The sequence below is a fragment of the Rhinopithecus bieti genome, unplaced genomic scaffold (assembly GCF_001698545.2).
Source record: "Rhinopithecus bieti isolate Rb0 unplaced genomic scaffold, ASM169854v2 scaffold_70145, whole genome shotgun sequence".
In the NCBI taxonomy this organism is placed as follows: domain Eukaryota; kingdom Metazoa; phylum Chordata; class Mammalia; order Primates; family Cercopithecidae; genus Rhinopithecus; species Rhinopithecus bieti.
This window is the reverse complement of record NW_016825998.1, coordinates 34,456-56,891: the sequence shown is the minus strand read 5'-3', so window position 1 is coordinate 56,891 and position 22,436 is coordinate 34,456. Positions and strand designations below refer to the sequence as shown.

At 53.2% G+C, this 22,436-nt stretch overlaps 2 protein-coding genes across 10 annotated transcripts in view; one reads left to right on the top strand and one right to left on the bottom strand.

Annotated features, from left to right (window-relative positions):
• DNM2 (dynamin 2) overlaps positions 1-9,563 on the top strand; it is a 33,369-nt gene extending 23,806 nt beyond the window's left edge. For 5 of the 9 annotated variants that reach the window (XM_017863253.1, XM_017863249.1, XM_017863252.1 and 2 more), the window contains 6 exons: positions 943-1,052; positions 4,448-4,559; positions 5,722-5,886; positions 6,700-6,932; positions 7,808-8,059; positions 8,640-9,563. In XM_017863253.1, the coding sequence (XP_017718742.1) occupies positions 943-1,052; positions 4,448-4,559; positions 5,722-5,886; positions 6,700-6,932; positions 7,808-8,059; positions 8,640-8,709 (942 nt within the window). In that variant the 3' untranslated portion in view covers positions 8,710-9,563. The remainder of the gene's footprint in view (positions 1-942; positions 1,053-4,447; positions 4,560-5,721; positions 5,887-6,699; positions 6,933-7,807; positions 8,060-8,639) is intronic. The other 4 variants (XM_017863254.1, XM_017863251.1, XM_017863250.1 and 1 more) reach the window with 1 other exon arrangement.
• A 541-nt stretch (positions 9,564-10,104) lies between these two features.
• On the bottom strand, positions 10,105-14,228 carry TMED1 (transmembrane p24 trafficking protein 1). Its single transcript, XM_017863257.1, has 4 exons — positions 13,650-14,228; positions 12,896-12,993; positions 12,576-12,759; positions 10,105-10,878 (listed from the first exon to the last, which is right to left on the bottom strand). The coding sequence occupies exons 1-4, from the start codon at positions 13,830-13,832 to the stop codon at positions 10,660-10,662; spliced, it is 684 nt and encodes a 227-aa protein (XP_017718746.1). The 5' UTR covers positions 13,833-14,228; the 3' UTR covers positions 10,105-10,659.
• Positions 14,229-22,436: the final 8,208 nt, after the last annotated feature.

The window sequence follows — 22,436 nt, the reverse complement described above, 5'->3', positions numbered from 1 at the left end:
CTCCGTAACTGGCCAGCCCCTTGCCCCTGGCTGAGGGGCCCACCTCCTCTGAGCTGCCTCCCTAGCATTTTGGGCAGCCGTGCCTGGCACTTGATTGGTGCTTCCTGAACAGGGCCAACCTTCGAAAGCAAGTGATAGGGCCAGGTGCGGTGGCGCACACCTATAATCCCAGCACTTTGAGAGGCTCGCTTGAACCCAGGAGTTTAAAACCAGCCTGGGCAACACAGACCCCATCTCTATTAAAATAATGATAATGATAATAAAAAAGGGACTAAGACTTCTGCAGCACCTGGCCCAGGCATCAGCTATCCAGCCCTGAGATGTCCTCAAGTGGCCAAGGTTGAAATCTCAGCCCTGTTCCTCTCTGCCTCAGTCTTCATCTCTGTAAAATGGCATCACAGAGGTAACTCACTCCTAGGCTTGTTTCAAAGATGGAGCCCAGATAAAAGTTCCACTCACTCCACGCAAGGCGAGGGTGGTTGTGTTGCGCATGCAGTCAGCCACATGTCAGCAGTGAACTCAACAGGAGAAACTGAGTCAGTCCAGTGGCAGTCAGCCATCTAAGTCAATAAGCACAGGTAGTCAGGCACCTAGGTCAACAAGCGCAGGATACATGATGTGTTGTGTGAGGGGAAAGGAGGATGGAAGTGGGGAAGGTGCAGGTGGAGTTAGGGCAGGAGGGAGCCATGCAGGTGTCAGGATCAGGCAGTGGCCTGGGTCATCCAAAGGCCCTGGGGTAGGAACCCACCTGGGATACTCAGGGAGCATCATGGAGGGCAGAGTGATGGACGGGGAGGGGCTGGCAGATGGGCTCATCCACAGCAGCGACCAGCATTGAGAAGTCCCTGGTGCTGGTGGTGGCGCACGCTGCACGCTCTGGCCTGGGGCATCCTGAGTTGTCACGGGGACAGCTCAGGGTGACTCTTTTCCGTCCACCCTCAGGAGAAAGAGAAGAAGTACATGCTGCCTCTGGACAACCTCAAGATACGTGACGTGGAGAAGGGCTTCATGTCCAACAAGCACGTGTTCGCCATCTTCAACACGGAGCAGAGGTGAGGGCCCCAGGGTCCCAGGGAGGGCTCGGGGTGAAGACCAACGGCCTCATTCACACTCCACAGCCTTCACTGAGCACCTGGCTGTCAGCAGCCCCTGCCCTTGGGACCGACCTTCTAGAAAGGGAGTGGGGTGAGAAACAGCAAATGCCAGGGATGCTTCTGGTGCTGGGTCAGAGGTGACCTCTCTGGGCAGAGACAAGGATGAAGGCAGGGTCCAAGTCAGCTGGGAACCACGGAGTTCTGAGCACAGGGTAACCAGGACCTGGCTTAGGTGCTCACAGGCGCCCTCTGGTGGCTGAGAGGGAAACAGTATGAGAGTGTGGGAGACGGGACCAGGGCAAAGGCCACTGCCTTAAGGGTCCAAGTGGGCGATGATGGGGCCAGACCCCATAGGGAAGAAGGGTGCAGATTCTGGATAGAGGAGTCAGGCAGAGCCCTGGTGGGCATGGATATGAGAGAGAAAGGCACCGATGGTGACCCTGAGTACCTGGGCCTGAGCTCCTGCACTGCCCGGCTGCTGCCATCGGCCGGGGTGGGGAAGGCAGCGGCAGGGTAGGCCTGGAGACAGCCAAGAGCTCCGTTTAGTCCATGCCAAGGGAGACGGCGCATCAGGCAGGCACCTGGGTAGATCGAGGAGTGTGATGTCCAGGAACGAGCTCCAGTCTGGGATGTGAACTGGGCAGTCACCATTGCGTAGACGGTATTTCAAGGGATGAAACCAGATGAGCTCCCAGGAGAGTGAAGCTTGAGAATGGGAGGCCCCAGGAAGCTGACAGTACATCTGTCCCATGAAGCAGTGGCTGGAGACTTTAGCAGAGACACTGCTCTCAGGAAGAGACCCAGCTGGCAGGAGGGCTCTTCTCATGCTCACACAATCGCGCTCATCTAGGAAGCAGGGCCCACCTGAGTCAGGGCTTAGCTGTCAGCAAAGGCCCGGTGGTACCCTGAGACCCGCAGGCAGGCACTGACGTCCTCCCTGCTGGCCCCAGAACTTCCTTGCCTACTGCTAGGCTACACCCACCAACTCCAGCTGAGTCTCCTGGTTCCCTCCCTCCTGCTTTGTTCTGGCTGGCCTGAAGCTCTGAGACCCATTTGTCCACTAGCTGGCCCTGAAAACCTTCATAGCTCTTCTAGGCTTGCCCCTCACCATATGGCACCTGGCAGCTGTCCCAGGTACCTGAGCCATGTGCCTCCTCTGCAGGGAGGGTGACGATATTACCTGATACATCTTTTAAGAGTAGGTTCAGGAAACCCAGAGTAATAGCTGCAAAAAGAAGATAGATGGTTGATGGTTTTCTATGTAAATCGAGTCCAGACTTTAGTATCCCAGGCAAAGCAGAGCAGCTCCACAGGGATCGGGATCCAGGCCCTGCATGTTCCTCAGGATTCCACCTGGTATGCAGAACCCGAGCTCTGCGGTAGGACAGTCCTGCCACGAAATCCTGACTTTTTTTTTTTGAAACAGAGTTTCGGTCTTGTTGCCCAGGCTGGAGTGCAATGGTGCGATCTCAGCTCACCGCAACCTCTGCCTCCTGGGTTCAAGCGATTCTCCTGCCTCAGCCTCCCGAGTAGCTGGGATTACAGGCATCCATCCACCACCACGCCTGGCTAATTTTTTATTTTTAGTAGAGACAAGAGTTTCTCCATATTGGTCAAGCTGGTCTCAAACTCCCGACCTCAAGTGATCCACCCACCTCGGCCTCCCAAAGTGCTGGGATTACAGGCATGAGCCACCATGCCTGGCCCAAAACCTTGACTTCTACTTCTTTGCCCAAAATGGCTGCCCAGGCTCCAGCCATTGTGATGATGTTCCAGGCAGCAGCAGAAAGGAAGACAGGAGGAGCTACAAGGGCATGCCTCTCCCCTCACAACCCCATCCAGAAGTCGTTCAGAGCAGCCACTTGCTGACCACAAACCCAAGTCTCACTTAAAGGCTTTGGGGGCAGCTTGGCTGTCTCAACCACACCTGGATGTGGGACAGGAAAACATGCGTGGCATGTGGCACGGGGCCTGGCCTATAGACCACCATCTGCAAGCATTGTTTAGCATCCATTCCATTTATCTCCCAGCTTCGATTCGAGACCCTGATTCTTTTTTTTTTTTTTTTTTTTTTTTTTGGAGATTGAATCTTGCTCTGTCACCCAGGCTAGAGTGCAGTGGCGTGATCTCAGCTCATTGCAGCCTCCACCTCCCATGCTTAAGTGATCCTCCCACTTCAGCCTCCCAAGTAGCTGGGACTACAGGCGCATGCCACCATGCCCAGCTAATTTTTGTATTTTCTGTAGAGATGGGTATCTTTCTGTGTTGCTTAGGCTGGTCTCCAACTCCTGAGCTCAAGCAATCCCCCGTCTCAGCCTCCCAAAGTGCAGGAATTACAGGTGTGAACCACCATGCCTAACCTTTACAAAAACTTTTTTGTTTTGTTTTGTTTTGACACAAAGTCTCACTCTGTTGCCCAGGCTGGAGACAGTGGCACAATCTCGGCTCACTGCAACCTCCACCTCCCAGGTTTAAGTGATTCTTCTGCCTCAGCCTCCTGAGTAGCTGGGACTACAGGTGTGCGCCACCACTCCCGGCTAATTTTTTTGTATTTTAGTATTGACAGGGTTTCACCATGTTGGTCAGGCTGGTCTCAAACTTCTGACCTCAGTTGATCCTCCTGCCTCGGCCTCCCACAGTGTTGGGATTAAAGGCATGAGCCCCTGTTCCTGGCCAAAATTTTTTTTAAAAAAACACACAGCCAGGTGAGGTGGCTCATGCCTGTAATCCCAGCACTTTGGGAGGCCGAGGTAGGCGGATCACCTGAGGTCAGGAATTCGAGACCAGCCTGACCAACGTGAAGAAACCCTGTCTCTACTAAAAATGCAAAAATTAGCCAGGTGTGGTGGCGCATGCCTGTAATCCCAGGTACTTGGGAGGCTGAGGCAGGAGAATCCCTTGAACCTGAAAGGTGGAGGTTGTGGTGTGCCAAGATCGCACCATTGCACTCCAGCCTGGGCAACAAGAGTGAAACTCCGTCTCAAAAATAATAATAATAATGATAATAATAAATTTCTGGTGGACAGTGCTGCTCTGGGCTTTCTTGAAAATGCCCCAGTGGGAGCTTCCCAGCTACAGTGGGTGTCAAGGGTCACATGCCTACTTCTGGGGGCCCAGGAAAAGAGAAGAGTCAGCTGATCCAACAGAAATAAAGAAACACAGACACTTGCCGAGCTTGTGCACAGCGCTCTTCTGTGTAGGCATCACTCACAGTGATCCCTCGGCATGACCGGGTGAAGCCTGGGTTGGATTTGGGTTCCTGATCAGTCAGAAAGACCCCTTAGAGCCCACTCCTCTCAGTGGTCTGCCAGACCATGGCAGGGTCAAGCCTGCTCCTCTCCCTCCCCCCACAGAAACGTCTACAAGGACCTGCGGCAGATAGAGCTGGCCTGTGACTCTCAGGAGGACGTGGACAGCTGGAAGGCCTCGTTCCTCCGAGCCGGCGTCTACCCTGAGAAGGACCAGGTGAGGAGCCGCCCTGCACAGAGGCGGCCCAGCAGCCCCCACCTGGGAGAGGAAGCAGGGCTGGCTTTCCCCAGGACAGGTCATTTTCAGGCCATGTTAGCCAGGAGTCTCTGAAATCATGTAGCAGTGGCCCACTTGAGCAAGCAAAGGAGAACTTGAAGATACTTTGTCATCAGGGCCCAGAAAGTTCCCTCACGGAAGCTAGTGACCAGGGCACACAGGGGATGGGGTACCGCCTTCTTTGTTCTCCTCTCTTTTCCGCTCCATCCTGAGGTGGCGTGAACATGGCCACCCTTGGTCCCAATATTAAAATGTTTTGCCGGGCGCGCTGGATGGTTCACGCCTATAATCCCAGCACTTTGGGAGGCTGAGGCGGGCAGATCATTTGAGCTCAGGAGTTCAAGACCAGCCTGGCCAACATGGTGAAACCCCGTCTCTACTAAAACTACAAAAAGTAGCCGGGCTTGGTGGCACATGCCTGTAATTCCAGTTACTCAGGAGGCTCAGTCAGGAGATCGCTTAAACCCGGGAGGTGGAGGTTGCATTGAGCTGAGATCATGTTATTGCACTCCAGCCCAGGTGACAGAGCAAGACTCCATCTCAAAAATAAAATAAAATGTCCTAAGTTTGGGTGTGATGGCTCACGCCTGTAATCCCAACACTTTGGGAGGTGATGCGGGCAGATCCTTTGAACCCAGGAGTTCGAGAACAGCCTGGGCAATGTTGCAAAACCCTGTCTCTCCAAAAAATACAAACATACGCAGGTGTGGTGGTGCACCCCTGTAATCCCATCTACTCCAGGGGGCTGAGGTGGGAGGATCACTTGAGCTCTACCCGGGAGGTTGAGGCTGCGGTGAGCCGTGTTTGTGCCACTGCACTGCAGCCTGGGTGACATAGCAAGACCGTGTCAAAAAAAAAACCAAAAAACAAAAAACGATGTTCCAGTGCCCAGGTGAGGGGATCCACCCCAGCATCAGCCAGCGTCACCCCAGTGTTTGGGCAGTTCTGGCCCGGGGCAGGCAGGCCTACCTGGTACCAGTGGGTCTGTCAGGGGCCAGCCTGGGGTCAGTTATTGGTCGGACAATAGAGCAGATGGTTTCCAGAGAACCAGGACTTGCCCCAGGCCACAGTCACCCCTCAGCATCTCCCCTCCCGCTTGCAGGCAGAAAACGAGGATGGAGCCCAGGAGAACACCTTCTCCATGGACCCCCAACTGGAGCGGCAGGTGGAGACCATTCGCAACCTGGTGGACTCGTACGTGGCCATTATCAACAAGTCCATCCGCGACCTCATGCCAAAGACCATCATGCACCTCATGATCAACAATGTGAGTGGAGAACTGAAAATGAGAAGGAGGCAGCTGAGTGCAGTGGCTCAGGCCTGTAATCCCAGCACTTTGGGGGGCCAAGGCAGGCGGATCACTTGAGGTCAGGAGTTCAAGACCAGCCTGGCCAAAATGGTGAAACCCCACCTCAACTAAAAATACAAAAATGAGGCCGGGCGCGGTAGGTCACGCCTGTAATTCCAGCACTTTGGGAGGCTGAGGCGGGCGGATTGTGAGGTCAGGAGATCGAGACCATCCTGGCTAACATGGTAAAACCCCGTCTCTACTAAAAATACAAAAAAAATTAGCTGGGCGTGGTGGCAGGTGCCTGTGGTCCCAGCTACTTGGGAGGCTGAGGCAGGAGAATGGCATGAACCTGGGAGGCAGAGGTTGCAGTGAGCTGAGATTGCGCCACTGCACTCCAGCCTGGGTGACAGAGCGAGACTCCGTCTCAAGAAAAAAAGAAAAAAAAAGATATAACAGGATTATTCTGCCAAGGTTAAGGAAATAAATAAATAAGCTAAAACAGGAGAAAAGATATCAATAGAAGAGGCAAGATACTAGAAATAAGTTGAATAAGAATCTTATAATCAGCCTGGGCCACATGGTGAAACCCCATCTCTACAAAAATTACAAAAATTAGCCAAGCATGGTGTCACGCACCTGTGGTCCCAGCTACTCGGGAGGCTGAGGCAGGATAATTGCAAAAAAGTCTGCGGGTGGCCCCACCCTGTGGGAGATGTTTTTCCAGCAATCACTGTGGGTTCTGGGTTGGGGTGATGTGCAAGCCTGACTCTCCCCAACCCCTGCCCACAGACGAAGGCCTTCATCCACCACGAGCTTCTGGCCTACCTATACTCCTCAGCGGACCAGAGCAGCCTCATGGAGGAGTCGGCCGACCAGGCGCAGCGGCGGGACGACATGCTGCGTATGTACCATGCCCTCAAGGAGGCGCTCAACATCATCGGCGACATCAGCACCAGCACAGTGTCCACGCCCGTACCCCCGCCCGTCGACGACACCTGGCTCCAGAGCGCCAGCAGCCACAGGTCCAGAAGCCTGGTTCCCCTACCCTCAAGCATTCAGCCTGCAGGGTCCTGGCAGGAAACAGGACACAACCCAAGGGTGGGCAGGAGAAGGGGTGGCACCCAGGGCTGGGCACTGTGGGAGCTGCTGCCCTGCTGAGGCCGGAGGAGGGAGAGAAAGGGTATGGGGGCCAGCCAGCCCCACAGCTCTAGGGCAGGACCTGCCCTCTGCTCGTGCCTTCCGTCAGCACAGCCCAAATGGAAGCCGGGGTAAGAGGCTGGAGGGGCAGCAGCCACAGGAGAGAGACGAGCCTCCTCAATCACAGAGAAGGGCAGATGGGAGGCTCTGGAGGGGCAAACGCAAGGCATGGCCAGAGCTGCCGCCGCCCCTGAGTTGTCCATTGAGGCCGTCGGGCAGGGAACCTCAGAGGGGGCCGCCCTGCAGAGCCCTTGGGGAGCCATGGCGTTCCCTAGTGGGAGGACATCGTACCCAGGCCTGCAGGCAGCAGGTGCTGAGGCCCACGAGGGAACCTGGGTGTCTGGACAGGGCTTGCAGGTTCCACGGCCCCCTGGAGGCATTAGGGCTTGATCTGGAGGACTCTGGAAGTGTCTTTGTCTGTAAGGGTGGATCCCAGGCCCAAGGCCTCAGAGGGCCCTGTGAGTGCAAAGTGTCTGGCCATGTGGGGGCCGTGGGGATGAGGTCAGAGGGCAATTGGAGTCCTTGGGGGCCGAGGGGAAGGGAAGGTGGGTCTAGCGCTCAGGTTGGAGTGGGAGGATCCCACTGCACCTGCACTATCCCCCCCAGCCAGCCCCCACCTCAAGTTCTGGCAGCCACAGTGGCATGGCGGGGGCTCCTACGCCATCTGTATCTGTAGCTCACAGCCTCTCCTTCCTCACAGCCCCACTCCACAGCGCCGACCGGTGTCCAGCATACACCCCCCCGGCCGGCCCCCAGCGGTGCGGGGCCCCACTCCAGGGCCCCCCCTGATTCCTGTGCCCGTGGGGGCAGCAGCCTCCTTCTCGGCGCCCCCAATCCCATCCCGGCCTGGACCCCAGAGCGTGTTTGCCAACAATGACCTCTTCCCAGCCCCACCTCAGATCCCATCTCGGCCAGTTCGGATCCCCCCAGGGATCCCCCCAGGAGTACCCAGGTAAGGCTGACCCTCTGCCCTCCAACCCAACTGCCTGCGCCCTGGGGTCTCTCCTCCTGTCTTACTTCCTCCAAGTGAGCTCTCACCACGTGCCCCACTGCTGGAGTAGAGGAATCGCCCTCATCCCTGTTTGGCTCGTGGGAAAACAGGCCCAGATAGGTCAAGAGGCTTATTCAGTGTCTCAGAATAGCTTCCAGCTTGCCCTCTGCCCATGGGGGTGCGTCACCAGGCAGCTGGGGAACCCTCACGCTGGGCACTTCCTTCCACTGTTTACCTCCTTCTCCTTCCTACCCCTGCCTGCCTCAGCCTACCCCGTGGGCCAGGCTTTATTCTCCCCACTTCTCCAGTGGGAAAGCTGAGGCCCAGGGAGGGCAGGGGCCCCACCGAGGGTCAAACAGCAGGCGAGTTGATGCCTGGGTTTGGCACTCCTCCCCAACGCCTTGGTGGCTTGCGGAGGTCAGTCTGGTGAACACCCTGGGGTGGTGTGTGGGTGGGGGCTGGGTCCTCAACCCAGGCCTGCCTCCTGCTCACGGCCTCACTGCCGTCTCCCCCTCCCCACCTGTCTTTATTCTCTTTGCAGCAGAAGACCCCCTGCTGCGCCCAGCCGGCCCACCATTATCCGCCCAGCCGAGCCATCCCTGCTCGACTAGGCCTCGAGGGGGGCGTGCTCTTGGGGGGGCCTCACGCACCCGCGGCGCCGGAGCTTCGGTGGTCTGGGGCCCTCTGCCGCCCCTATGCCGGGACCAGGCTCCCAGTGGGCAGCCCTGGCCTCTTCCTTAACGCTGGCCCCGGTCCAAGGCCGGCCCCCCGCCTGGCTGGACACTGCACTGGGCAAAGGGGCCCTGGAACTCCAGGCAGGGGGCGCTGGGGTGATGCACTTTGGGGGATGGAGTCTCAGGGTGGCAGAGGGGAATCTGAACCCTTGACGCCATCTTGGATGAGGGGTCCAGCCTGGGGGGGACTCTGCCGGGGTCGTCCCGGGATGGGAAGGCCCATATAGGGCAGGCCTCCTAGAATTGGGGGCACCAAGGGCGCCTATGTCCCCAGGCCTTGCTGGGGTGCAGGGGTATATCAACTTCTCATTAGCAGGAGCTCCCCAGTGGCAAGCCTGGTCCAGTGGGCTCAGGAGTGCCCGGCTGCCAGGCCTGAGGTGTACATAGTCCTTCCTGGCCATATTAACCACGCAGCCTGAGCCCGGCCCAGCCTCGGCTGCCAGAGGTGCCTTTGCTAGGCCCGGAGCCGTTGGCCCGGGCCGGCCTTGCCCTACTCCTCTCTCCTCCTCCTCCTGGGTCCCCCAGGGTGGCTGGGCTTGGGCTATGTGGGTGGTGGTGGTGGGGGGCCTTGGGGGCCTCTCAGCTCCCACCCATGCCTCCCTGATGGGGTGGGCCCCGGGCGGCCTCTCTCTGAGCAGACCTCACCCACTCCTCGCTCGGTTTGACCACTGTAAGTGCCTGCACTCTGTATCCTATTAATAAACTAAAATAAAGGGAAGACGCTGCTGGTGGCTGCTGTGTGGGCCTCTTGTGTTAGTGTTCGGACTGGGGACGTGGGCGCCACCTCCCCCATCAGGCCTCCCATAAGGACGCCCAGGTCCCTGCAAACAGAAGCGCCTCACACCTCCTTGAGGGCTCTGCTTTCCTGGGTGTCGCCTTTCAGAGAAAGCCACTGGATACAGGGGAGAGCTTTTATTTTCCTTAGCACATGAGGAGTGGGAGCAGATGTTTTCTGATGCCCCACACACCGCCACGTGCACAGGCCTGGCTGCTGCCTGGTGAAGCCAGGACCCCAATGCTCCACCCACTTCCTACCCTCAGGCCCTGCTCCTCTCACCCTCTCATGGGGAAGCCCAGGCCTCATGGCTCAACTGGGACTCAGTTAAAACTTTGCTTTCTGATTTTTCTCTTGTGCCAGGCGACCACCTCCATCGGCTCCCGCAAGACCTTTCTTCTGAGCTTCGTGGGAGGCCCCTCCCGCCAGTCTGGCTGCCCCCTTCCGGGGCTGGTCTGTCCTAGCTGGTGTCCCTGAGCCCCAATCAGCAGGCTCTGTGATTTTCTGACCATAATTTATTGACTCCGATGCCCAGGCCACACCAGCCTTTGTTCCAGGCTTCTGCCTAGACTTTGGCCGGGCCATCCCTCATGCCTGTGTGAGGCCCCTGCAGGAAGAGGGGCCGAGGCAGGTGGTCTTCCAGGCCCCCTTCCTGGCAGTCTGTTACCAGACCTCAGCCTGGCTTGGAGGGCCCAGGTTTCCTTGTTAGGCCCTGCCCTGCACCAGGCAACGGTAACACAGGATGGAAGGCTTAGGCTAAGGCACATTTACAGTACAGGGGCCAGGAAATCTGAGGCTCACGTTCCAATGCTGCAGTGCCCACCATGCGAGATTTCCAGGCCCGTCGGTGCAGCCGCTGAGCCGTCCCTTCTGCAAGCCAGAGGTGTTCCCTGCCCACTGAGGACGGAAGGAGACTCACGGGGCCAGACCACAGGCCCCGACTGCACACTCTCGTTTTGGCAGGAAACTAAAATTGGGGAGGGACCCCCAAGTCTCATATGCATACACCCCGCTGCCCCTCCTTCGTCCTGTACTTCCTTCCATGGCAGGGGCTACGTGGGCACCGGGCGCTTGTCCTGGAAGAAGCGCTTGAGCGTGCAGACCTGCAGCACGGCCACCAGCAGCAGCACCGCCACGTTGACAGCTGACCAGAAGTTGACCCGCTCCAAGTTGCCCTCTTGCAGGTTGCGGTCACGTGCCTCGAAGGCCCGAAGTAGCGTCAGCATCTGGATGCTGCGCTCCAGCCGGGTCCGCATGGTCTCAATGGACTCCTGCAGGGCAGAGGGAGGGGAAGGGTCAGGCCTCCCCCTGCCCATCGGGAACCAGAGACCAAAAAAAACCGGGAGATATGGAGGGAGGCTGTATTAGCCCAGGAAGGTACAGCTGCAAACACAGACTTGTTCAGGCTAAGTTCAAATCCTCGCCCTGCCACTCACTGGCTGTGTGACCATGAGCAACTTAATTAACCTATCTGAGCCTGTTTCCTCTTCTATAAGCTTCCAAGCTGCTGTGAAAATTTAATGCCTAAATAAATGCACAAGGATGAGCATGGTGGCTCATGCCTGTAATCCCAGCACTTTGGAAGGTTGAGGTGGGAGGATCGCTTGAGCCCAGGAGTTTGAGACCAGCCTGGGCTACATAGCAAAACCCCATCTCTACAAAAAATTAGCCAGGGGTGGTGATGCGCAACTAATCCCAGCTATTCAGGAGGCTGAGGCAAGATTACACGTGTAATGCAAACACTAAGAGACCAAGTCAGGAGGATCATTTAAACCCAGGAGTTCAAGACCACCATAGCCAGCATGGTGAAACCTCGTCTCTACAGAAAACAAAAAATTACGCGTGGTGGTGCACACCTGTAGTCCCACTGAGGTGGCAGGATTGCTTGAGCCCAGGAGTTTGAGGCTGCAATGGGCTGTGATCACACCACTGCACTCCAGCCTGAGTGACACAGCAAGACCTTGCCTCGCCGTAGCTCACACCTGTAATCCCAGAACTTTGGGAGGCCAAGGTGGACAGATCCCCTGAGGTCAGGAGTTTGAGACCAGTCTGGCCAACATGGTGAAACCCTGTCTCTACTAAAAATACAAAAATTAGTCAGGCGTGATAGTGCAGCTACTCGAGAGGCTGAGACAGGAGAACTGCTTGAACCTGGGAGCCAGAGGTTGCAGTAAGCTGAGATCGTGCCACTGCAATCCAGCCTGGGTGACCAAGAGAGATCTGTTTGAAAATAAGTAGTTAATTAAAATACTAATAAATGTACAGAACATATTTGCTTGTGGTTAAGAGCATAGTTGCTGAAACCAGCGTGGATTCAATACCAACTCTGCTAGTTGGTCTGTGTGGCCATGAGTTGCTCAGCCATCTTGTATCTCACTTTTCCCACCTGTAAAATAGGGATGATTTGAGCATGGGGTCTACTTCACAAAGTGGTTATAGAGTTTTATGGTATGAAGTTATTTATGATATGAGTTCCTTAAACCTTTACACCAGGGTTTACACCTAGAAATGAACTACCTTTTTTTTTTTTTTTGAGATGGAGTTTCACTCTTATTGCCCAGGCTGGAGTGCAGTGGCGTGATCTCAACTCACTGCAATCTCCACCTCTTGAGTTCAAGTAATTCTCCTGCCTCAGCCTCCTGAGTAGCTGGGATTACAGGCACCCGCCACCACACCCAGCTAATTTTTGTATTTTTAATAGAGACGGAATTTCACCATGTTGGCCAGGCTGGTCTCGAACTCCTGACCTCAGGTGATCCACCCACCTCAGCCTTCTAAAGTGCTGAGATTACAGGCGTGAGCCACCATGCCCGGCCTGAAATGAACTACTTATTTTAAGAGCTGCTACTGTTACTATAATTCAGTTGAGGGCACCACTTCGGAGGGGAGGCTAGGTCAGCCCAAAGGGGGCGCCCCAGATGAATCCTAGAGATCTGGAAGGAGTGGCTTCAGTGCACCCTGGACACACCTTGATGTCCTCCATTTTAACATCCAGCATCTCCTCGGGCTCCACAGCCTCTGCCCATCCCTCGACCTCCTCGTCATCCTGGAGGCTGTCAAAGATCAATTCAAAGAACACCAGCTTCTCGGAGATGGTGCTGAAGGAGTTGTCAAAGCACAGCTTGTAGTCCCCGGCCTCCGTTGGCTCCACGCTGGGCAGACAGACACACAAACATGAACCAGGGTGGCCGGCCGGCCGACTCTGGGGCAGTCAGGGCGGTAACCTGAGGCCGCCTGGGAGGGGCAGGGCTGTAACTGAACCCAGGAAGGCATCAGGACTGAACTCACGTGTGTACCCCATCAGCCTTGCGGGACTCGCTGACCAACAGCACGCCCTGAGGGCTCTCCAGCGTGAAGTCCACGTCCAGCCCAGCACCTCCGATCACCTGGGGGACAGGTAAGAGTGGGTGGAGGGCTAGCGGTAGGCCAAGGGCGCCTACCAAAGAGGGCTACGGCTGAACCAACACTGATCGATACAGACCACCAAGGGCTTACATGAACGGTCGCACACCCACAACCGGTCCCTGCCCCCACCTGTCCCAATGGCTGCGCCCCTTGCCTCTACCCTCATTGATATGACAGCTTGGGGTCCATACTTTCAGCTGACCACGCACCTATCAAAAGTCCTTAATGGAAGTTTACCTGACCACGCCCCCACTTGGCTCCGCCTCCGAAAGAGGATAGACCCAGCCTTTTTCCTTAGTCTAACCCCCAAGAAAGGCCTCTGTCGGCAACGCCCCCGTAGTCGACCTATCAGCACTATTGCCACGCCCACCAGCGAGAGTCCTGTCCTCTCAGAGGCTCCCTATACTTACGGTTGGCCCCGCCCACTCGATCTCCCACTCTAGCCCCGCCTTATTATTCCCTCCCCTTCCGCTCCCACACACCGTCCCTGCCCCATCTGTCCATCTCTTGGTAGCTCCGCCCCCGCGCTCCCAAGCACGGACTCCTCCCCCTTCTTCCTAAAGCGCGCCGAGCCCCGGCCGCTTGGCCACGCCCCCTCTCCCTAATTCCGCTGGCTGCCCAGCCCGCGACCCTCTACCTGGTATTCGGTCTCCAGGCTTGCGTTGGCCGGCGCGGACTGGTAAAAACACTGCTTCCTCCCCGCCGGCAACAGGAACGTGAACTCACCGTCCTGGATTGGCGGAGGCCCCGCCCCTCCCACCCCCACGGGTGGCATTAGTAGCCACAAGGCCAGGGCTAGGGCCGCGCCGGCCGCCATCATCCGGGTCACCCTCTGGTCTGCAAAGGGGTCGCGGCTCCTTTAAGCGCTAGCCCTGCCCCCGTCCTACTCGGCGGAGCTCATTGGCAGTCGCTTCTGTACGTTGTCCGTAACCAGAGGTGCCAGGAGTGAAGGACCCCTCCAGAGGGACAGGCTGCCCGAATGAATGCCTGATGCGCCCGGAAACAACCGTCTAGGAATATTTTTCTCAAAGGCTTCGGCTCTCGTCTCGGCCGCTGGTGGAGGAAAATTACAAAAATAAGTGCCACAATGGCGCATCTTTTGTAGGCAGTAGCTAAGACAACTAAAGTTAGAGGCGACAGGGTCCGCTTTAGGCACCTCCCCGCGGTTTTCCCACAGTGCGCCGCGCGAGACAACCTTTGGCGGGATCGACGAGGTGGAGTGGACCCAAAAATAGCGACTAGGCGTGGCCCTGTACGCGACCCGTAGGGCTCGCGTATAAAAAGGCTCAGCTGGGGGTGGGGCGGGGACAACCTGTGGCGTCGTGTTTTGCTTGCCCTGGAAGCGTGCCTCCAGGTTCGACGCCTTTTGAGCCTTAGAAGCATCAGCGTATCAGTTTCCTCGTAAGTCGGGAGTGATGGAACGACCACCCTATAGGCCGGCTGTGAGAATTGAGATGAGGCTTGGTTCATATTTAGCACTTTCCTGGCTTATAGACTGGAGGGGTGTGGCCACACCATGCACCTCAAGGGCCAGCAGGTAAACGGAGCCATTACAGTAGACTCGAGTCAGAAAAACCACAGCCCAGGTAGGAAGAGGTGAGGAGAGTGTGGGACTGGGAGCCACCTTGCGATTCTCCCACTTTGCCTCAGGCGTCGAACGTGGCGTCGAACTGGGAGCCACATTTCAACTCCTGCCCCACCCATTACTTGAGGCAGTCCCTCTGTTGAGCGTCAGTGTCCTCCTCTGCAAAATGGGGATAATAGGTCTACCCTACTGGGCTGTCTTGAGGATAAGTGAAACGCTTGTTGAGTGCTTATCTCCACAGTGCATGGCATATCACAGACCCTTAGTAAAAATCTGTTATTTGGTTCCCATCTAAACATAAACTGTGTACACAGAAATGTTTAGTCTTCAAAGATAAACCCGGAAAAGGTTGGCAGGTGATGACAAAGACCCCTCAAATACAGCTGGCTATTGTCAGCACTTTACTGCATTTGGAAAATTTGGGGAAGTAGCTCTTTGTAATGTCAATTTGGTATTCCTTTTCACTACAAGTTTTTCTATCATTTACACTCACTGCTTGGACAATTTGAAATAATAGTGGAGAATGGGTGAATCCTTTTTTTTTTTTTTTTTTTTTTTTTTGAGACGGAGTCACCCTCTGTTGCCCAGACTAGACTGCAGTGGTGTGATCTCGGCTCACTGCAACTTCCACCTCCTGGGTTCCAGCAATTCTGCCCCAGTCTTTGGAGTAGCTGAGACTACAGGCACGTGTCACCACACCTGGCTAATTTTTTGCATTTTTAGTAGAGACGGGGTTTCACCGTGTTAGCCAGGATGGTCTCAGTCTTCTGACCCTGTGATCCGTCCACCTTGGCCTCCCAAAGTGCTGGGATTACAGGCGTGAGCCGGACTTTTTTTAAAAGACAGGGTCTTGCTCTGTTACCCAGACTAGAATGTAGTGAGGCCATCGTGGCTTACTGCAGTCTCGACCTCCTGGGCTCAAGCGATTCTCCCAGCTCAACCTCCTGAGTAGCTGGGACTACAGGTGTACACCACATGCCTCATTTTTTGTAGAAATCAGATATCCCTATGTTGCCTGGGCTGGTCTCAAACTCTTGGACTGAAGCCATCCACCTGCCTCCTCACCCTCCCAAACTGTTGGGATTACTAAAATTGATATTTAAAAAATACAGTAAAATTCACGTTGCATAAAATTAACCATTTTAAGGCTGGGTGTGGTGGCTCACGCCTGTAATCTCAACACTTTGGGAGGCTGAGGCAGGCAGATCACAAGGTCAGGAGATCAAGACCATCCTGGTTGACACGATGAAACCCCGTCTCTACCAAAAATACAAAAAATTAGCTGGGCGTGGTGGCGGGCATCTGTAGCCCCAGGTACTTGGGAGGCTGAGGCAGGAGAATGGTGTGAATCTGGGAGGCGGAGCTTGCAGTGAGCCGAGATCACACCACTGCATTCCAGCCTGGGCTACAGAGCGAGACTCCGTCTCAAAAAAAAAAGAAAAATACAAAAATTAGCTGGGCAGAGTTGCACGTGCCTGTAGCCCCAGCTACTCGGGAAGCTGAGGCAGGAGAATTGCTTGAACCCTGGAGGCGAAGGTTGCAGTGAGCTGAGATTGTGCCGTTACACTCCAGCCTGGGCAACAGACCGAGACTCTGTCTCAAAAAATAATTAATTAAACTAAATATGCCCTCTCCCAGTGTCTGCAGATCTATGAAGGGATGTTCCAGGGCTTAAGCCGGATGTTAACAACTCCACCTCAGCCTTTACTTCCTGCTCATGCAAAGCCTAGAGATCAGCCAGAGGTGACAGTTTGGGGACTTTGAGGGGCATGCACATTACCTTCTAAATTCTTTGGTTTAAGCCAGGCACAGTGGCTTATGCCTGTAATCCCAGCATTTTGGGAGGCTGAGGCAGGCGGATCACCTGAGGTCAGGAGTTCGAGACCAGCCTGGCAAACGTGGTGAAACCCGTCTCTACTAAAAATGCAAAAATTAGCTGGGCATGGTGGCACGTGTCTGTTGTCCCAGCTACTCAGGAGGCTGAGGCAGGAGAATTGCTTGAACCTAGGAGGCGGAGTTTGGAGTGAGCTGAGATCGTGCCACTGCATTCCAGCCTGGGCGACAGAGTGAGACTCTGTTTCAAAATTATGAAATAAATGAATTCTTCAGTATGTATGGGTACTTTAGAAGGCTCTCATTGGCCGTAGAAACATTCTCCGCAGCTTTCCACCCCAGGCTTTTGTGCATCTGTGGTTTTCTTCCATCGCAATTTTTTGTTCAGATGGGTGTGGGTTCTTCCTTCCCTCTACAATGTTTACAAGGAACGTATTCTGGGTTGAAGACAAACACCTTGAGTCAATCTTTCTGTAGCTTCTGGACATACTAGAACAGACCAACGCAATATAGTCATGCCTGGCTTACCAATGGGGATACTGTAAAAAAAGAAAAAAAAAAAAAAGGCCAGGCACTGTGGCTTATGCCTGTAATCCCAGCACTTTGGGAGGCTGAGGCGGTCAGATCACCCAAGGTCGGGAGTTTGAGACCAGCCTGACCAACATGGAGAAACCCTACCTCTACTAAAAATACAAAATTAGCTGGGCGTGGTGACGCATGCCTGTAATCTCAGCTACTCGGGAAGGCTGAGGCAGGACAATCGCTTGAACCTGAGAGGCGGAGGGCGCGATTTCGGCCATTGTACTCCAGCCTGGGCAACAAGAGTGAAACTCCATCTCAAAAAAAAACAACAACAAAACGGTGGTTGGACTTGATGGCTCATGCTTGCAATCCCACCATTTTGGGAGGCTGAGGCAGGCAGATCGCTTCCGTCCAAGGAGTTGAGAACACCCTGGGCAACATGGCGAAAACACGAGACTACAAAAACTACAAAAATTAGCTGGGTATGGTGGTGTGTGCCTGCAGTCCCAATTACTTAGAAGCCTGAGGTAGGAGGATCGCCTGATCCCAGGACGTCCTGGCTGCAGTGAGCTATGATCACACCACAGCACTCCAGCCTGGGTGACAGAGTGAGACCCTGTCTCATATATATAGATATATATAATGTATATATTATATATAATTATAAATATATATTGCATATATTTATATGTTTATATATAATATATATATTGTTTTAGGCTATAAAGTATGGCCTGTTGTTTCTATGATTCAAACCTCTATAGCATGTTCCTATACTGAATTTTGTAGGTAACTGTAACAATGTATTTGTGTATCTAAACATAGAATAATACAGTAAAAATATGGTAAGGTCACCCATGAGAACAGCATTGTGTATGTGACCCATCACTGATAGGAATGTCATGTGACACATGACTTCTTTGCGAATGGGGGCTGCTCTGCTACCCCCTGGTTCCACAGGAACCAGGACTGGGAACATAGGCTGCTGTCTTCAAGGCGTCTGCAGTGCTGGCGAAGGACATGGGTCAAAGACAGGTAAAAACACCCCAGAGCTTTCCTGCCATATTCAAGGTGCCTTTTTGTCAATTCAGTGTTCGCTTGTTTGGCACAAACCTGGATTTTCTGGCCAGGCGCGGTGGCTCATGCCTGTAATCCCAGCATTTTGGGAGGCCGAGGAGGGCAGATAACCTGAGGTCAGGAGTTTGAGACCTGCCTGGCCAGCATGATGAAACCCGTCTCTACTAAAAATACAAAAATTAGTCGGGTGCGGTGGCGTACACCTGTAATCCCAGCTACTTGGGAGGCTGAGACAGGAGAATCACCTGAACCCGAGAGGTGGAGGTTGAAGTGAGCCAAGATCGTGCCATTGCACTCCGGCCTGGGTGACAGAGCAAGATTCCCTCTCAAAACAAAAACAAAAACAACCTTGATTTTCTAGTGTCAAAGGACAGAATTACAGCTAAATTACAACTAATTCGGTTAAAGATCTCAATTGGCCTTATTTGTGATCATAGACTCTAGAATCCAGCAACAGTCATGAGGAAGGTCAGAAAACAGCTCAGTTTCAGTTTGGTGATGTAGAACTTTAGCAGAAGTGACTCCTTTTTGATTTTTAGTCTTCTCTGTTGGGGCTCAGTGCAGAAACTTAGTCTGAAACAATGGCCTCAGTAGTTTTTCCTTAATATTAGGGTCAAAAAAAATTTGTTTTTGACAGGTCCCCCCCCCCCCCCCATTTTTTCTTTTCTTTTCTATTCCATTCTTTTTTTCCAAGACAGAGTCTCTCTCTGTTCCCCAGGCTGGAGTGCAGTGGCACAATCCCAGCTCACTGCAACTTCTGCATCCTGGGTTCAAGCAATTTTCTGCCTTAGCCTCCCGAGTAGCTGGGATTACAGGTGCCCACCACCCATGCCCGACTAATTTTTGTATGTTTTTTCAATGTTTCTATGCAAGGACAGGTGCCCAGAACTCCCCACTCCACCATTCTCACTGGCCTCTGGGGTCTGAATGGGCGATTCATGTCCCTTGAGTAAACAAAACCAAAAACTCTCCTCCCTAATTATTCACCAAATATTTACTGAGCCTCTGACAGTTAATAACACAGACACTGTCAAAGCTAGGTGGAGTGGCTCATACCTGTAATCCCAGCACTTTGGGCGGCCAAGTTGGGAGGATCTCTTGAGCCCAGGAGTTCCTGACTAGCCTGGGCAGCATAGTGAGATCCCATCTCTACAAAAAAAAATTTAAAAATTAGCTGGGCATGGTGGCACACGCCTGTAGTCCCAGCAACACAGGAACCTGATGTAAGAGGATCACTTGAGCCCACGAAGTTGAGGCTGCAGTGAGCCATGATTGCCCTACTGCACTCCAGCCTGTACGACAGAGACCCTGTCTCAAAAAAAAACAAAAACCAGAATTCCAGGTTGTAGATTCCTGCACCATGTTGACTCAGGATGTTTCTCAGCCACTCTGCCAACCAGGGACATCTATGGCCGGCAATGCCCCCAACCACCCGCGGGGGCCTGACACTGGAGGCACCCTGTCCACTCAGCCCGCCTGTGTTATAGCTTGTACCTGCATTCAGCAGTTCCCAAGCTCTTGTCCTGCATCCAAGAAGAATGAGGAAATGCTGACAATTGAAGGGTGAGGATGAGAGCAGAATTTTTTTTTTTTTTTTTTTTTTTTTGAGACAGAGTCTTGCTGTCACCCAGGCTGGAGTGCAGTCGCACTATCTCAGCTCACTGCAGGCTCCACCTCCTGGGTTCACATCATTCTCCTGCCTCACCCTCCCGAGTAGCTGGGACTACAGGCACCTGCCACCACACCCAGCTAATTTTTTGTATTTTTTTTTAGTAGAGACAGGGTTTTACCATGTTAGCCAGGATGGTCTCGGTTTCCTGACCTCATGATCCACCTTCCTTGGCCTCCCAAAGTGCCGGGATTACAGGTGTGAGCCACCACACCTGGCCGATGGGAGGATAATTTTTTTGATTGACAGAACAGCTCTCAGCGAAGAGGAGATGTGGGGGTGTGGTTTCTCTTTCAGTGTTGCTGGGTCCAGGGCTTTTTATGGACTCAGAATGGGGAGTGTGTGCTGATTGGATTGTGAGTGTGCACAAAAGGTTAAAGTGAAGACACCACTCAAAGGTGGGCACAACAGTGTAGAAAACCAATTAGAAAAGCATAGGTATATGCAAACTAGGTGAAGGGTGGGGATCAATCAATTGGAGGAAAGCACACCAATAGGAGACAGGTTCTCTGTCCAGTCCCTGGATTTGACTTGTAGCTTGGCTTTCAGGCTTTAAACTGTCTTAGACTTGGAGGTGGGATTTCACCAGAGACCTGCCCCTATCTGTCTAGGCATTTGTCTGCCTCTGCTGTTATCAATATCAATCAGAAGCCTTACCTGACCCTGCTATAGCTGGGTTGAGCCCCCTCGGCCACTGCCTCTGTTACTGCACTTCACCACTAGACTCTCCTTGTCTTCTTGTCTGACTCTTCTTGAACACTGAGCTCCTTGAGGGCAGGAGCCATTTTCATTCACCTTATCGGGGGAACCCACCCCCAATATTTCATCGTAGGTTCTATTTTCCCTAAGTGTCAGCCAGCTGAGAAATAAAGAGAAAGAGTACAAAGAGAAGAATTTTACAGCTGGGCCTCCAGGAGTGACATCACATATCGGTAGGACCATGATGCCCACCTGAGTCGTAAAACCAGCAGGTTTTTGTTAAGGACTTTGAAAGGGGAGGTGGTATATGAACAGGTAGTAAGTCACAAAGATCACATGCTTCAAAGGGCAAAGACAAAATCGGAAACTCCTGATAAGGGTGTATGTTCAGCAGTGCACGTATTGTCTTGATAAATATCTTAACAGAAAACAGGGTTTGAGAGCAGAGAACCGGTCTGACCAAAATTTACCAGGCTGAAATTTCCCAGTCCTAGTAAGCCTGAGGGTACTGCAGGAGACCAGGGCATATTTCAGTCCTTATCTCAACCACATAAGACAGACACTCCCAGAGCGGACGTTTATAGACCTCCCCCTAGGAATGCAATTCTTTCCTAGGGTCTTAATATTATATTCCTTGCTAGGAAAAGAATTTAGCAATATCTCTCCTACTTGCACATCGGTTTATAAGCTCTCTGCAAGAAGAAAACTATGACTCTTTTTGCCCGACCCCGCAGGCAGACCTTATGGTTGTCTTGCCTCGTTCCCTAAAATCGCTGTTACTCTGTTCTTTTTCAAGGTGCACTCATTTCATATTGTCCAAACACACGTTTTACAATCAGATTTCATATTGTTCAAACATGTTTTACAATCAGATTGTCCAATTAACACAATCATCACAGGGTCCTGAGGTGACGTACATCCTCAGCTTATGAAGATAACAGGATTAAGAGATTAAGACAGGTATAAGAAATTTTATAAGAGTATTATTTGGGAACTGATAAATGTCCATGAAATCTTCACAATTTATGTTCAGAGATTGAGGTAAAGACAGGCATAAGAAATTATAAGAATATTATTAGGGAAGTGATAAATGTCCATATTAAAATGAAATCTTCACAATTTATGTTCCTCTGCCACGGCTCCAGCTGGTCCCTCCATTCAGGGTCCCTGACTTCCCGCAACACATCCTAATGTCTCTGGCACAGTTCTGGGAACGGGATAATGCTCAGTACTCAGTTGATGGAAAAAAGCCAGGAAATCTCTCAACTCCATCTCCTGTAGACCCAGCATACAGCCACAGAAGTGGCTTGAATGGATGTTTTTTTGTTGTTGTCAGGTCAGATGATTGAGAAATATTTATGATATACCAAGCATGGTGGGAGACACAGGACACTGTAGGTGACAACACAGACCCCATCCCTGTGTTCCCAGAGGAGGAGGAAAGCTGTGTTAAGATATGAAGTCGGCCGGGTGTGGTGGCTCACACCTGTAATCCCAGCACTTTGGGAGGCTGAGGCGGGCGGATAACAAGGTCAGGAGATCAAGACCACGGTGAAACCCCGTCTCTACTAAAAAAAAGTACAAAAAATTAGCCGGGCGCAGTGGCGGGCGCCTGTAGTCCCAGCTACCCGGGAGGCTGAGGCAGGAGAATGGCGGGAACCCGGGAGACGGAGCTTGCAGTGAGCCGAGATCATGCCACTGCACTCCAGCCTGGGCGACAGAGCGAGACTCCGTCTCAAAAAAAAAAAAAAGATAGTCTGGGCATGGCGGCTTATGCCTATAATCCCAGCACTTCAGGAGGTGGGCAGATCATTTGAGGTCAGGAGTTCAAAACCAGACTGGCCAACATGGTGAAACACTGTCTCTACTAAAAAATCCAAAAATTAGCCAGCCATAGTGACGCATGCCTGTAATCCCAGCTACTTAGGAGGCCAAGGCAGGAGAATCACTTAAACCCAAAAGGTGGAGGTTGCAGTGCAACCAAGATTGCGCCACTGCACTCTAGCCTGGGTGACAAACTGAGACCCTGTCTTAAAAAA